Source organism: Haliaeetus albicilla, chromosome 8 (genome assembly GCF_947461875.1).
Source record: "Haliaeetus albicilla chromosome 8, bHalAlb1.1, whole genome shotgun sequence".
In the NCBI taxonomy this organism is placed as follows: domain Eukaryota; kingdom Metazoa; phylum Chordata; class Aves; order Accipitriformes; family Accipitridae; genus Haliaeetus; species Haliaeetus albicilla.
In genome coordinates, this window is record NC_091490.1 from 3,474,662 (window position 1) to 3,489,829 (window position 15,168).

The 15,168-nt window shown below is 40.0% G+C and overlaps 2 protein-coding genes across 13 annotated transcripts in view; one reads left to right on the forward strand and one right to left on the reverse strand.

Moving 5' to 3' along the window:
- Nucleotides 1-15,168, forward strand: part of DOCK7 (dedicator of cytokinesis 7) — a 110,092-nt gene that overhangs the window by 42,859 nt on the left and 52,065 nt on the right. The window lies entirely within an intron of this gene.
- ANGPTL3 (angiopoietin like 3) lies at nucleotides 679-10,991 on the reverse strand. Its single transcript, XM_009924975.2, has 7 exons — nucleotides 10,377-10,991; nucleotides 9,245-9,355; nucleotides 8,276-8,393; nucleotides 7,397-7,510; nucleotides 5,755-5,850; nucleotides 3,605-3,877; nucleotides 679-2,244 (listed from the first exon to the last, which is right to left on the reverse strand). The coding sequence occupies exons 1-7, from the start codon at nucleotides 10,989-10,991 to the stop codon at nucleotides 2,063-2,065; spliced, it is 1,509 nt and encodes a 502-aa protein (XP_009923277.2). The 3' UTR covers nucleotides 679-2,062.

The following is a 15,168-nucleotide window of genomic DNA, read 5'->3' on the forward strand; positions in this document are numbered from 1 at the left end:
TTGCTATATCAGTAGATCTGCTGTGCCAGAGGTACAAAAAAGTTCCAGACTGACACAGCAGAAAATACACAGTTGTGAAGGGACAAACATATTTGCATAAAACTTGGCTGTGAACAATAACAGCAGAGAGGTTTCTCCATTTCCCAAAATTCACGGTGCAATTTAGCTGAATTCTTTTAAGTTTTATGTAGGTTTTTTTCTTCATCTGTCTGCTAAAGTCATCATTCTCTCACTGGTTTTGTTACTTTCTGATACTCTCAGTGACTTTCTTTTTTTTTTTTTTTTGAAGTGGAGGATAAAAATGAAGAAAAAGTGTAATCCCTTTGTTCATATTTCCATTTTGATTTAAAAGCAATTTCTTTGTTTACAATGCTTGGAAAAAAATCTTCAGAAGATCTGGAAGATAAGAAATTTTTCTAAAGTATCTTGGAAGACAGTAACATTTCTGTAACTAAGCCTAGGCAGGGAGCAGATTTCTTTTCATTACATACCACTATTCATTTAAAGCTTTTTCAGAGTATCATTGAAGACATTACACATCTGAATGGAATTGCTGTCTTCAGCTAATTTCACCAATTTACTCATGGAATCTGTTACTTCTTGTAAAAGTTAGATAAATACAAACCAGGTTTTTATAAACCAAAGCTTACAAGAAAGAGTTCGGTCAAGTTCCATATCTCATGTCTTCAAAAGTTAAATTTATTTATTTATTTATTTATTTATTTATTGAGGTTGGACAGGTAATTAAACATTACAATACACCAGTACAAATAAGCTGCACTGTGTGATCTCTTCTTCTTAATAAATCCATGAGAAGTAAAAGTAATTTTGCAGTTTTTCTGTAATTAGCACATTCTGTTCACTCTGAGAAATTACAATTTAAAACCATTTTCTCTATGGTTGCAAATGTTGAGATAAAAAATCCATACTGTACAAGGATTAGGTAAGACATACAAGTCAATATGACTCAATGTAACTGCAGAATCAGGGCCTTTGTCAGTCAACACTTCCATGGCCAGCCATCCACAAGCATGTCAATAGTCCTTCTGCCTTAGAGTATTCTGCAGCTGAAGTTAAACAAATGTGAGTGTGTTCTCAGGAGCAGGACCAACACTGTCACGTAGGTTGTGCCTACAGGGTTTGTTGGTTGGTACCATTGACTCTATTGGAGTTGCCCCACAGGCAACTGTTCTCTATTTGAAAGGTGGTTTGTTATGTGCTCACTTGGTCTTTCATTTAGTTTCTTAGTTAAGTGTACTAAAAGGTTGCAAAGGGATGGCTCTGATTCCATTTCAAACGAGAAGGAAAAAATCTCTTATTCATTTCAGTAAACTTTGAAGCTTAGCTCTTAGCTTTCAGTAAGAAAGAGTAATTCTTAAGTTATTTTTCAAAGTGTGGCATCTAAAAGATTAGGCCTGTGCCGTGGCTTACTTGATGTGTGTGTACACATCTGTAGCTGTGTGAGTACAGTGCTTCAGCAAAGATTGGCCTGAGCTACACTGCTGAAAATTTGCCTGGAAATACATAGAACCCTAAAATGGGGAATTACGCATCTTTCATTTGCTCATAGAAACATTCCACAATAATAACATGAAACAAACATCAAATTAGCTACTTTACAAAACAAAATTGCCTTTTTTTCCTATAGAGTAATACCTAAATGTCTTCCGTAGCATTTTGCCAGCCCTTTGTTTACTGAAATGCTTTTTGTGTTCCCTACTACACAACCCAGAAACGAATGCAACAGCCTGAAAACCCATTCCCTCAAGCACTATTATCTAATACATGAATAAGCGGTTGATTCTTAGGCATTAGAGTTTCATCCTGGGGAGGCAAAAGCTCCCTGAAAGTTACAGCACATTGACATTGGGGCTAGAGGGAATGAGATACTCACCAAACATACTGTAAGACCATCGCAAATGCCTCAGGTTTATGTATTGGAGAATACGCCATACAGTGTATGGATATAGACATGCATCTGTTACTAAACATAACACGAACTTCTTTGATGTAGTAATGTTCAGTGTATATGTTCTGAATTAAAATGCATCAGGTTGAGCATTCAGTCAAAACTTTTTAAATCTGTTGGGTGTATCATTATTTTGGTTGACTTGAGCAAGTAGTATCTTCCTTTCTTAGGCTTCCAGTATAAGCCTTTTCTTCTGTCTAGTCTTCCTCTTGACCTTGGTGCAACATATTTCCCGTTAAGATTTGTTTCCTCACATTCGCTGTGCCACCAGCCTCCTAAGGAAAAATATTGTAATGTCAGTTACTGTCAGTTGTACACTAACATATTGTGCTCAGTTTCCGAGTAGACAGCTCCTGTTTGCAACATAAATCTTTAGACCAGTTCCAGTAAAAGTGACAATTACCCAGTATACCCAAATGAAATGGTGCTTGTATGTATACCCACTTACACTTGCAAGTTGAGGGCCAGTACAAAGATACTGTGCTCCCCATTATTGTCAGCTTCACATAAAAGTAGCGGTGCATAGGAAAACTGCACACACAAATGGTGCCACGGAATTGGGACACCTACAAAGTTAGCTCCACACTTTCATGTTTCCCATGACCCTCTACAACTGACTTTCTGATTTGCTGATATTTTTCTCAGGTACAAATTGTTAAATCTCTGCATCTACAGGAGGCTGAAGAGCCTTTAGTAGACAAATTCTCTTTTTTATTGGCTGGTGTCCTTAGCTACAAGCTTAAATTGTAAGCCTAGTTCTGCTTGCAAAGGACTGGCAGTGTCTCTGTGCTAAAAATGAAAGTTTAGCACTTTGGAAGTCATTGGCCATCTGCTTTACGGTCACTAGAGCTGAGTAACACTCTTGGCATTGTTTCAGACATCAACAATTTTCAAGCCTAGAATGACGTACAAAACGTTTGTTGCATGAAGCAGGTGTCTGGAGGGCAATTCTGTATCCTGTGTTTCAATCATTAATTGCTTTTTTCAATTGTTTGCTTTTTGCTATAAACTGGCCAAACATAAAAGCTTCAGAAAATCAAAGAATTAGGAATCCTTTAACCAAATTATCTTTAAGGAGAAATGTCTTCAGCCTTGCATCTCTCTTGCTCTTTTGAAAGTGATTATGTCATGTATACTTGACAAAATGCCAAAATCTGCAGTAATGGAAACTCACCATCACTCTTAACTTTTGGTTTGTAGTCAAAATGGAGTTGAGTCGGTTTGTCTACTGTTTATTTTTTTGCAAGGAGGGATTAAACAATCCAACCTAGGGCTGCCACACCAGACCAGGCATCAGAGGAAGAACTGCCCTTTACTTCATAGCTCAGAATCTCATCTTGGGGTTTTGTTTCAACCTGTGCTGCTAGTTCTGTTTCTGGTGTTGGTCATTTGCACAGCCTCACTATGCTTTAGTTTTACCTCTCTATGAAATAGAAAGGGGATGCCTTGTTGTAGGACCCTGCTATCTGCCAATGAAAAACATCTTCTGCCCTTTCCTGCAAGTGGAAAGATGCTACTACCTGCTGTTTTCTGTATCTAAAGCCAGGCTAATATCAATAACTACCCACTAAAGCATACTACCATCCTTCATGTAACAAAAATACTTCCATGGCAATATACCCAGCATACTGATACCTAGGTAGTTTTCTGGACAGCTGAAGTCATTTATTACGTCCATGTCATGGTCTGCAGTTGAGAACCTCAGTTCTGTCTGCTCTGGCAGGGCATTGGGGATGCTCCCGGAGATCCGTGAAAGCTGGAGAGTGTAGTCTGTTTCGGGGCCTCCCAAGCTGAATGCATACTCGATGTAACGTTTATTATCTTTCCAGTCCTGCAGCTCAATCCGTAGGATGTAGTCCCCTTGTTTAGTAATGGAATAGGTCTTGTTCAGGCCTAGCCAGAATTCCTCTGCAAAAGTTGTAGTAAACAGATGCTGTTAATATGGAACTAGGCATGAACACACCATGTTTTTCAGATCTCTAACCCATACCTCAGATAGCTCATTCACCTTTAAAATAGCAGTATTTGAAAATATGTGTTCAAATAAGCTGCGCAATGTCAGAATCAAGAGATGTCAGAGATGAGGATTAGGGGACAGAAGTCACCAGGCAGAGAGTTAGTGGGGAAGGGGTTATGTGATAAACTTTCCCTAAAACCCCGTATCACTCACGCTGCTATTGAATTTGTTTTTACAGATAACCTGTGGGTAGTATGTGTGAAAATATAGTATTTAAAAGGATTTATTCATTGCTTTAATTAAATCAATAATATGAGTCTTGGGGACTGTTGATCTTTTCAGAGGTCTCCTGCTACATTCTTTTTGTTTACCTCTTCTTAATTGCACACCAGTGATCAATAAAAGCAAGAGATATAAATGAACTGGAGCTCCTCTCTTAACTTTCCCACTTCTTGTGAAACTCTGAGAGGGAGCTCAAGACATTTAAAGCATGCATAATTGGAACTGTGTGACAAATGAAGCAAATGACATACATAAAACCTAATTGCAATTGTTGTATTTTTTAAGGAAAGAGCTGCAGAACTAAACTGAGGTTTCGATACCCTTGTGTACAAAGTGAATTTAACTTGAGCATTTTTCTTTTGCTAGAATTCTTGATAATTAGTTTAGTTTCATAAATTATATTCATTAAGTAGCTTATTATCAGTGCCACTGGTATCAGTGCACAATAGGTAATTGCCACATGTAGAAATAGTGCAGCTGAACGTGAGTGCCGTACATGCAGGTGGCATTTAAAGCAATAGAAGACAAGATGGTTGAGTAAAATACTCCCACAATTTACAGGTAAGCAGCAGTAGCCTGTTACGTTTTACCACCTTAGAATATGCAGCACAGAACTGAGTAGGACATGGCTGAGAGTGATGTGATCCTCTGCAAAATCTTTCCAACACTGGAAAGATGTGGCTTCCTGTTGGTGTAATATATGGGAATTGGAGACCAATCAAGGGGCAACTGTAGCATTCAGTATCAGACAAACTATACAGGTAAAAGTCTACCTCAGCTGTGAGCTACTGTCCCAAAATGTGGGAGAGGTTGAGATATAGCAGCTCTTTATTGTAAAAGAGGTGGAAGTAAGTCAATATTGCTGCCCACATTGGTGAGGTTTTGATCTGTGCTGTGCCTAGAAAGTCAAAATATTTTCTAAACAGAAGTAGACTCATCTCATTGTACAAGAAAAAAGGGAAAATCTCCTGGATGGGGAGGCTGTTGGGCAGCACTTGGTGCTACAAATTCTTTGGAGTTGATGATTAACAGGGGAACATGGGTGTTTCCTCACCCTATCCAGCCATGGAAGGGATTGGCCACTGCACGGAGAACCTGGAGGTGTTTGTGCAGGGAAGCACACACAGCTTCGGGCTCTCTTGAGGTTGGAAAAATTGCTGTGGCAGTTTTAAGGGAAACAGGATTGCAGAAAGTGTGAGAGAAGGTAGTGGCAGCAGCTTGGTGAGGTTTTGCATTAGTGTATATTTTAAAGGCTTTGGAAGGTGCTTTTATAAATAGTAAAATCTCAATAATTAAAATAGCATTTAAAGCATTCTGGCCTTGATTCAGCAAAAGTTTCTAAACACACATTTGAAGGTGTGTCACTGAGAATTTTACTGAGTTACATTTTCTGGTAAGCACTTTCTGGTGTTCTACTTATTAGGTAAGATTTGTTCAGATTTGATTGCAGGTTTTGTCTGCTCTCATGTGAACACCTTTCAGTAAGAAGATTCAGCTTCTCAAATCAACTGATACAAAGAAAAGACACAAAAAAAGGCATTTTTACCATTGAGGTCACCAAAACCATTTGTATAGGCATCCCAGGTTTGGTTGAAATCTAGTGATCCATCCTCTCTGTTCTGGATTACAGTCCAGGAACTGCCTGTGAACGCGAAAGGGAAATAAGTCACAAGCCTGGCTTAAGTGTTTAAAGCACTAGAGAGATGATGGAAAGTAACGGAGACCATCAGCTGCTGACCTACAGACTGCACTGCTGTGGCTGCCCTTATGCGAGCTCGCTCTCTACCACGGTGAAGAAGAAAATGGTTTTGCATTGAAGGTGGCTCTGTATGAATCCCACTTACTCTTCATTTTGCAACAGACTGGAGTGCACGTGTACTGAGCCATAAAGCCTCTCGGCTGTACAGAGAGCAGATGCTTGACTCTTCTCAGCCTTGGCCTTATTAACTGTCCACGAGTGTGCTCTTTGGTGCTCTGGTTTTGAGGTAGAATGAATTAGTCTAAATCCTCATGAAAGAAATGCGAGCGAGCACAGCTGAACAGAACGCAGGGCCGTTCGAGTGTCCTCTGCCACACTTGGGGTGACGCAGCTCACTGGACTTAGTTTGTTAAGCTGCCTTAACTGGATTTCATTTGTTTATGAGGGCTGAGAAACGCAAACGTAGAGAAAATGATAAAAAAGAGATATGAAATGTTCCAGACATTTGATCAGATTATCAGACTCCCTCTACTGATAGCGTTTGACTACTGGGAGCGCAACTCCACAGAAGGTATGGAGAGTTGGAGGCCATGTCCACGCTAGGGCTGCAGTGGGGTCTTTCTCCTGACCAGGTCATGACACCCTCATTTTACCAGTTTCAACAAATGTAAGCAAAAGAGTTTTTTTCACAGGGCAACCCCGTGCCATTCTGTTTACACATCCAAACAAATGTCATGACCCTGCCACGTTTGCACCAGCGTGTTCCCAGGCTCTCCGGGTAACCGTGGCAAAGGGACCGTGCGGGGACGCTGGACGGGACGCGCACAGAGCAGCACTGCAGGATGCTGCGTTGCAGGGTGAAAAAAACGCGGAGCAGTGAACTGGCCAAACGATGTGTGATCTTTGGGTGGTGGCAAAAGGAATAGGCAAATGGGTTTCTTACAAAGAGAGGGCTTGGGTAGGTGCTGTGCATTCCGGTCCATGACAGTTCTGGACCTATATGTTACATAGCTACTGACTCACCCAAACATGATACAGGAATCCTGCCTCCAGGACTCGGCTCTTTGGGTTAGTTTGGTATATCTAAGTCTCAAGCAATAACCCTTGTTAATGAAACAAAATTTTACTAAGGTATTTACTATTTACTGTTTGCTTTTATTTGGAAAAGCTATTCATGGTTGCAATATAATGGCGTTTGTAATTGCCGTTTTCGTTATCTATAGCTAAAGGGGCTTGGTTTTTTGAATATACTTAATTTATGTCACGTGATTGAAAGTCCTTTCAAGAGGTGAGTAAAGAATGAAAACAGTGTTAAGGAGGCTTCAGGACATGGGAAACCTGAGTTCAGAGCACAGACAGTCCAGTTAGAGAAGTCAAGAGGATATATAAATCATGATAAGTTTTTGTGTACTTTGGGATGAGGCACAGTTTTTTGGCTTATAAGAAACTACTTGTATGAAAATTAGACTTGCTAGCACAGCTGTCTTACCAAATTTCATTTCACAGTAGACATCGAAAGCTTCTGAGCCGTTGGGCTTAATAGTGTAAACACCATTGGACTGCATGCCGCTGTTATAAAGAGCAGTGCAGTCAGGAGCGGCACCTAGGAAAGCAAACAGGAGACAATTACAAATCCTAGTTTGGATGTGGTAAGTTTTAATCCAGCTTTGTAACTTTAATTTTTATATGGAATAGAGCCAAAGCAAAAACTAGAACAATCTTTTTGGTAATTTTATTTTGTAGTAAGTGTCGTGAAATGGACAAACTGCTTTGGGCTTGGTAGTACAGCTGCCAAGTTGTATGTAGGTTGGGCCGCCTGTATTTTTTAAGTTAGGCAAGGTTTCAGTTTAGATAATTTGGAAAGTTTGTAAGGCCTAAGACTAGACTCTCGCAAATGGACTTTTGTACCCCTTGTAAAGTTCCCGATAAATACCATTCCCATTGCTGCAGTTCGAAAATGCCTTTCAACTTTAAAGCAAGCTCTTCCAAGTCTTGTAATTAGCCAGCGTGAAGTAAATTATTTCTCTGTTCATGCTCTTCAAGACAGTCATTGGCACTGCCAGAAGTGTCAGTAAAAGGATGGTCACAGCACGTGTTTACAAGAGGTAAATGGAGGGTGAAGATGGAACACAGGGTTACTGCGTCGTTGGATGTTGTTCCTGTACGTCACCCCAGAGACAAGTACACATACAGTGGGGCTATGTAGATGATGACGTTTTTTCCAAAGCAGGAACTCTAACTCCTTCCCACAGCACTGTATATAACATAAGTCTTTTGCTTTGGCTATTAAAAACCAACGCAAAACTTTCACAGAGAATACTGCGAATGCAATGGATTGTGTAGTCATGTCTAAGAGAGAAGGTCTCACCATCAGATTTGTATGTTACAGCTGTGGCGTTGCGCACAGCAAAGGGGATGGCCTCTGGTTCTGTTTGCTCCCCCGTGAAGGAGTTCTCTGCGAGTTCCTGGAGCTCCATGTGGTTTAGCTGAAAGAACCGTAATTACAGACTGTTAATTTCCCAAGGCTCTGAAATGATGAGATTCATGTATCAAACCGAACAATGTCACGCAGAGGATAATTTTTCTTGTGAATGTAATCCTTTAGAATACCCAATTTACAACATAAAAATAACTTTAGAACCACACTGGTGGATTTCAGTTGCATGAATGTCAGCTGTGCCATTGCTCAAACAAGGTAGGATTCATGAGGCGAGTAAATGACTCATTCTCATGAGGTGCACCTTAATGGGCAAACAGATTTAACTTATTTCCTCAGGTGACATCACTTAGACAAATAATACCACCATCTAAAGAGCACAGAACCCAGAGTTCTTTAGGCTGAAATGCATTTTCCTTTTATAGTCTCCTCTTAGGAATAAATTAAATGTGAGCATGTCGGTTATACCCAGTGTTACGGTGACGCACATTGAACTACCGAACATGGTTCCCTATTGGAGTGAATATTGGAAAAGAAGAAAGAGGTAGAAAGTAATGATACTTAGAAGGCCAATGGAAGAACAATAATATGATAGATAATAAGAGAAAATAAAGAAAATTAGTAGTCAGAAAATACAGCAGCCTGGTGTTGATAGGCAGTATTTCAAAGCTGTGTTCTTGGTCATTGTGTGCCCTGGCTATAGCCCCCTGCCTGGCAGCTCAGCAGTCTCTCACCCAAAAAGGTACCTGTTTGCAGTCAAAATTGTTTATACTTTCCTTTACTTCCCCAAACTGTGAAAAAGAGGGATGGCTGACCCAAATGAATGGTTGGGCCGTGGACTCCTTCAGTGTTCAGAGGGATGACAAATTCTGGAAAGAGAAATAGAGATGATTCCTGTACCTTGTCCTCCAGCTCCATTATTTGATTGTGCTGTCTGTTGAGTTGCACATGCTGGTCCTCTACGATTTTGAGAAGTTGCTTGATGTGGTTGTCCTGCTGCTCCACAAAAGCCTGAGGACAGGAAAGGAGGGAGGAGGGTTGTGGTTAGAAGCAGCAGAAGACCTTCACAGTGGCGCTGCCTCCATAACTCTTGTCATGGGGCCAGTTTTGAGAAGCACGAACCATTTAACATTGCCTTTCCTTTTCCAAAGGGTTGCCTGCTTTGCCTGTGAAGGGGTGAATTTCTTTGCCTCAGAAGTGAACACCCTTTATTTTTTTTTGAGACAAACTACTAGCAGCTTTGTAGACCTTTTTTGTTGTTGCTCTTTTCCTTCCATTTTCATGTCCAGAACAATTACGTTCTGTGAAGTTGGCCCTTGATTCAAACTAGATGTATGCAACTGATAAAAAAGGGAACAGTTCCCAGCATCTAGGGTATTAGCTTGGCATTTAGGAGATCTGGATTCACCTTTCTACTTTGACACTAACTTCCAGTATTTTCTCACACAAGTTGCTTAGCCTTTTTATGCTTCTGCACAGTACAGTTAATACTTCCTTTTCCATAGGAAACCTTATACCCACCTAAATACTTGCATGTATTGACATTAAGTCTATTAACGCTTGCAAGGTTCTTTGGTCCTGGAGGTCATATAGGTACTATAGATGTTCCTCTTTAAAGGTTTACACTCCTGTTTTTATACAGGAGCAGGCAGTTCCTAGTGCATTGATTTGTAATGAGATGATAACGTACAAACCTATGGGCTTGGTAATCACATCCTTTTCCTGGTTGCAAAAAATTTTACAGAATTTCTTAAAACCTGTTTGCAGAAAAATACTGAAAGAGATACAGAGCCTTATAACTTCTCAATTTTCTCACTGGTTTCACTGGGAAATTTTACTGCAGAATAAAAAAATGTGTCAGATTAAGACACTGATTCTTTTAAGATTATTGCAGTGATTTATTTCTCAAAATACACAGTAGTGCTACAGTGAAGAGGAAGGGAAAACGTGAGCTTCTCTTGCATAACTACCAATAATAGCATTACAATTTACTTTGGCTTTGTGTGTCAGGGGCTTTCACAAGCGTACTTACTTTGAGTGAAGAAATTTCTTTTGTCTCTTGCATCGAAGGCTGGATAATGGCCAGTTTAGTGACTTTGTCTTCCAGTCCCCATACTTTCTCTTGCAGCTGGATTTTGTTTTGTATGAGGTCTTCAATCTTCGAATTCATCTCCTGTGAGAGATTCTTTATCTCTTCATTGTTGATTTGCAGTCTGGCTGTAGTTTGTCTGAGCTGTTCTTCTTCTTCTTTGATTTCACTGGTTTGCAGTGAGAGCTCATAGAAGGACCTATCAAAAATGTAAAGTTTCTGAAAGATGTCATTCATCTGCCCCTTCGTCTTATGGACAAAGTCTTTAAGACCGTGCCCAAGCTGGAGGAGTCCATTGGCTAAGATTCGTACATCATCTAACATGGCAAATCTTGATTTCGTCTCAGGAGGTGCAGCAGAATCAGAGGAGGAATAATCCTTCTCAGCTCTAGCTGAAAGAGCAAGTGGGGCAATGAATAGAAAGGCTAGAATGATTTTCATGTTTTCTTCTCCTGATACTGTTTGGTTGTTCAGGATGCAGAGACTTTTCCTACTAACAGTTTTTGCTGTGTGGCTGTTCTGGATTGAAGAATTTGATCTATTTATACTCCTCTTCATTTTAGAAGAGGCAGACTGACAAGTTGATCATTAAACTGTGTATTTGAACGAATGTAACCCCTCTTGAATGCAGGTTGATATCTGGGAAGATAAAACTGAGAGACGGGCATGTTGCTGATTAAACTGGTTCTGAACTTTTCCATCTGCCATACCTTCTGTTATAAAATGTTATTGATGACATAGTGTTTTTCACACAATGCTTTTTAATAGATTAATTTGGGGTCAAAATCTTGATAAGGGCCTAAATTACTTCTTGTTTGTGTTGTATGATTCCTTTTATTGCCTCAGGAGTGTAAAAGGGTTTACCATACTTAAGAGCACTGGATGCTGTATTTCAGGTTGTGCAGCTCCTTGATAAGCTATGGAAGGGCAAAATATTCCCAGATGATTCACACAACTTGATTCTCATCTTGTACCATTTTCTGATGTAACTCATTGTGCTGCAGTGGATTTACTTGTCATCTACTTCAGATTAAGTGAGAAAGAGGGAATTAGGTCCAGAGATTGCCTGGATGTGATTCTACTATGTTAAGGTTTGTGCAGTAATTTACACCATATAAAACTTATTTTTTAAGAGCTGCTTTCCAGAGGTGGGTGAGATAAATAATACCTCGCTTACATTTCTCACCTTACCATTCTTCTTACTGTTTAAGATTCACACTACATAAAGCAAGTCTACAAGTACTCTGAAATAAATGTCCTGTTCTGCAGTAGGTCTCTGCATGGAAGCATGTATGTTTTTCGAGTGGTATTGTAGTATGAATGAAAGGTATTTTTCTTTCTGGAATCACTCAGAGCAATCCAAGAAATCAAAATCAATCCATGCATAATATAGTCTGTACTTTGGAGAGTTTTCAGGTTTTTGCTAGATTCTTGTATGTTTAGTAATTCTTCCCCTGGACTTTTTGTTGTTGTTCATGCACATATGCACATATGATATGAAACATCAACAGAAAAATTATTTTAGAAATGAAGTTGTTATACATTGAACTTCCTGTGTGATGAAGGATTGATAATATGTAGATAGCCTCTCTGCCCATAATTAAATAATGTGGAAGTATTTTAAATCTCCAGTTAACTGGTGGAGAACATTTTGTACCAGTACAATTTGGATCAGACTTACTGGAGTATCTACACAAAGTATAGAAAAACAGCAGGAGCATGTAGATCATCAGGTCCAGCACTGGGAAGAATGGGGATTCATTCAAAGAGAATCTGCTGGCATAGAGTGGAAGCAGAGGTAGGAATTATCCTTAAATACAAATAGTAATCACTATTCTACACCAGGAAGCAGCACTGCATTTTCACAACCCAAAGGTGCAGTTCTGTCCCATGAAAAAGGAACCCAGTAATTTCTCATCTTGCAAGGTGTCCCACTGCGGCAGAGGGTCTTGAATGTCCTCATCCTCGTACACTGCTGAGACCAAGTACCGAGAATTGTCTCGTAGGGAACAAACCTGTGAAGGCAAAGGGTTAAGTAAGATTTTCTTTTTTGTGCTCTATTTCAGATGTTTGTTTGTGAATTCACAGCATTGTAAAGGCTGTGACCAATCAGGAATTGTCTCTCAAGCATAATTTTAAAACCCTTAAGCAAAGCAACGAAGTAATGATTTAAAAATCCCTGAACACTGAGAGTTTTGAGGATTCTGGCCTGAGATCGCAGCTCTGGCTGCACTGTGTAAAGAGTCGGGGAACGGGAGGGCAAGGACAGCTCTGCGTCCTGGTGTGTAGTGCTGCCAAGGATCAGAGCAGCCTTTGCTTCATTTGAATTGCAGCTTGTTGTTAAGCAGCTTGTCAGCTACTTTAGCTGGACAGTCCTTTTGCCTTTCAGGACAGACTGCAGAGCTACGAGGAGGCCTGAGATATGTGCAGGTCCGTGCAGATACCACAATGCTCACCTAGTTCTGTTCAATTCTCTGCAGCTTGCATTAAATCAGGTCGGAAATGTGCACGCATAAGATGCAGAAAGAATGACTTTTACCAACTAAATGCCTGTCTGGTTCTCTGTTGACGACTCTTGTAAAGCCACAGTTAGCTGAGCCTGGCCAGCTGAGACTGAGCTGTATCTGCTCCCTGTTGGCAGATGTAACACGTGGTGGAGAATAGTTATTTGCTTAATTACTCATTTGAGCCTGGAAGGCTATAGGCAAGTGAGGAATTTGGTTATGGGCTGTTCATTATTGCTCCTGTACCTCCATTCACTTGCTGATCATTTATTTTGTACTGAATATGTGGTGCATTGGTGAAGACACGATGGCGCCTTCATTTCTAAAATAACACAAGTCAGTCATTGGTGACTGACTGGTTGAGCACATTCAGGATCTAAACAAGCAGCCAAGAGGTGAGCGAAGTGCTAAGACTTCTTGCTGTGTCACAGAGCTCATGCCACTCTCTAGGTGAGCAGTGGGAGCAAGGTGGTTTTGTGCAGAGAAATGAGAGGGAGTTAAGACTGTGCCTTTGGTTTTTTTCTGATGCTTAGAGATACAGCAGTCCACAATGCAAAACCACCAGTGACTGCGCTGGAGCTTCTTACAGGTTGAAAGTTATACACATACTTATATGTGTCACTCTGTGCTGGGAGTTTAGATTCAGGTTTATTACGGTTGGTGCTGCTTATTCAATGGATAAATATTACATTGGCTTTGGCCAGTGGGGAGTCTGCTGTATTCCTAAATCAGGGGCTTCTCAGGGGTATTGCTGTTGGGCTGGGTAGGTGTGTCGTCAGGCGAAGCAAAGTAAAAATATTCTAGTCATGCAGTTGGGAAGCTCAGTCTACAGACACAGAATTGAACAGGGACTTTTGCTAAAATGAAACATGGTTTAATCTTTTTGCTTCTGCCTTTTTATTGGCACTTTATTTTAACTCCACATGTAAAAGTCTATAAGTAGGGCTCAAAAGCTAATCATTATATTAATTCTTAATTTTATTGTGATAATGAGTGTTTATCATTATTAATTCTCTGATCTGCATGGCATAGGGCTTTATTCCAGAGATCTAGCTTTGACAAAGTTGATTGCTTTCACAAGGGATGTCCATGAGATTCTAGTCTATGAGAAGCTTCTCAGTAGAACGCTATCATGCCCTATTAAAATTGGCAAGTTTTTTTCAGATTAGTTTCTGAAGAAACTCCTCAAATCAGTATTTACTCAACCCTACTAAAAATCTGTTAGAAAAAGAACAATTAGGGTTATTCATGGGACAGTGATTATCCTGGAGGGTTTGCATTGAGTCATCATTCCTGCAGCATTTTCTCATTTGGTAATATCAATGGAAATGTATGAAGAGCTGTTCAAATGAGTTAAAAAAAAAAAAAAAAAGCAAGTGGAGGATCTGGACGGTGCTTGTGTTATACCTTTGTAGGACATTGTTAGGGTTCTTAACACTTTAACTGAAAGGTTTGATAGTTTTTGCTTTGAATGGTAGACCGAGATACATAACACCTGATAACCCTATTAAACACTTCCAGTGTTTAAAAAAGTAAGATAAGCGTATGCTTTGAAGGATTTGTATTTTCTGTAGGGGAAGCTCATTGGAGTTTCTCTTGTGTAGATGAAGTTTAGGTATGGTTTTTATCTGGGCCTGACACTGCTCTGTAATAGGGAACAAAATCCAGCCTCTAGCAACTGACACAGGGATTTTGGGCTGCAAAATTGAACAACTGGTTGCAAAATTAAAAAAAAAAAAAAAAAAAAGTATAGACTTTCTGCAGTCCACTTCAGAGTACTTGAGTGGCTTTGGTTTTACAGAATTTCAAATGAATCATTTTCTGTTGTTTTAGCTATTTCTTTCAAGAGGTCTTTCTGTTTTGTTTTAAATAGTTTTGAATTTTTCCTAACCCCATCACCCCCCAAAATCTTTATGCTTGGCTTAGTCTTCAGAAAAATATAGGAAGTTACTCAAGAAATAGCAATGACCAAGCAACTGGGGATCAGACATTTTACCAGGTTTCTACAGCTTGAGAAGCTCCTGCGTGTCACTGTACGCTGCCTGTTCCTGTGCCGCAGTCGTCGCGGTTCAGCCGACGCGTGGTAACTCAGCAAACTACGGGAGCTTGCTTGTGCCGGGTCGCTGCTCAGACATGACACTACCCTTCAGAAAGGTTTGTTTTCCAAGGGGAAAAGGCAGTCAAAATGCTCTTATGTCAAATATTAAAAAAGCATAAGTAGCTGCCAAGCA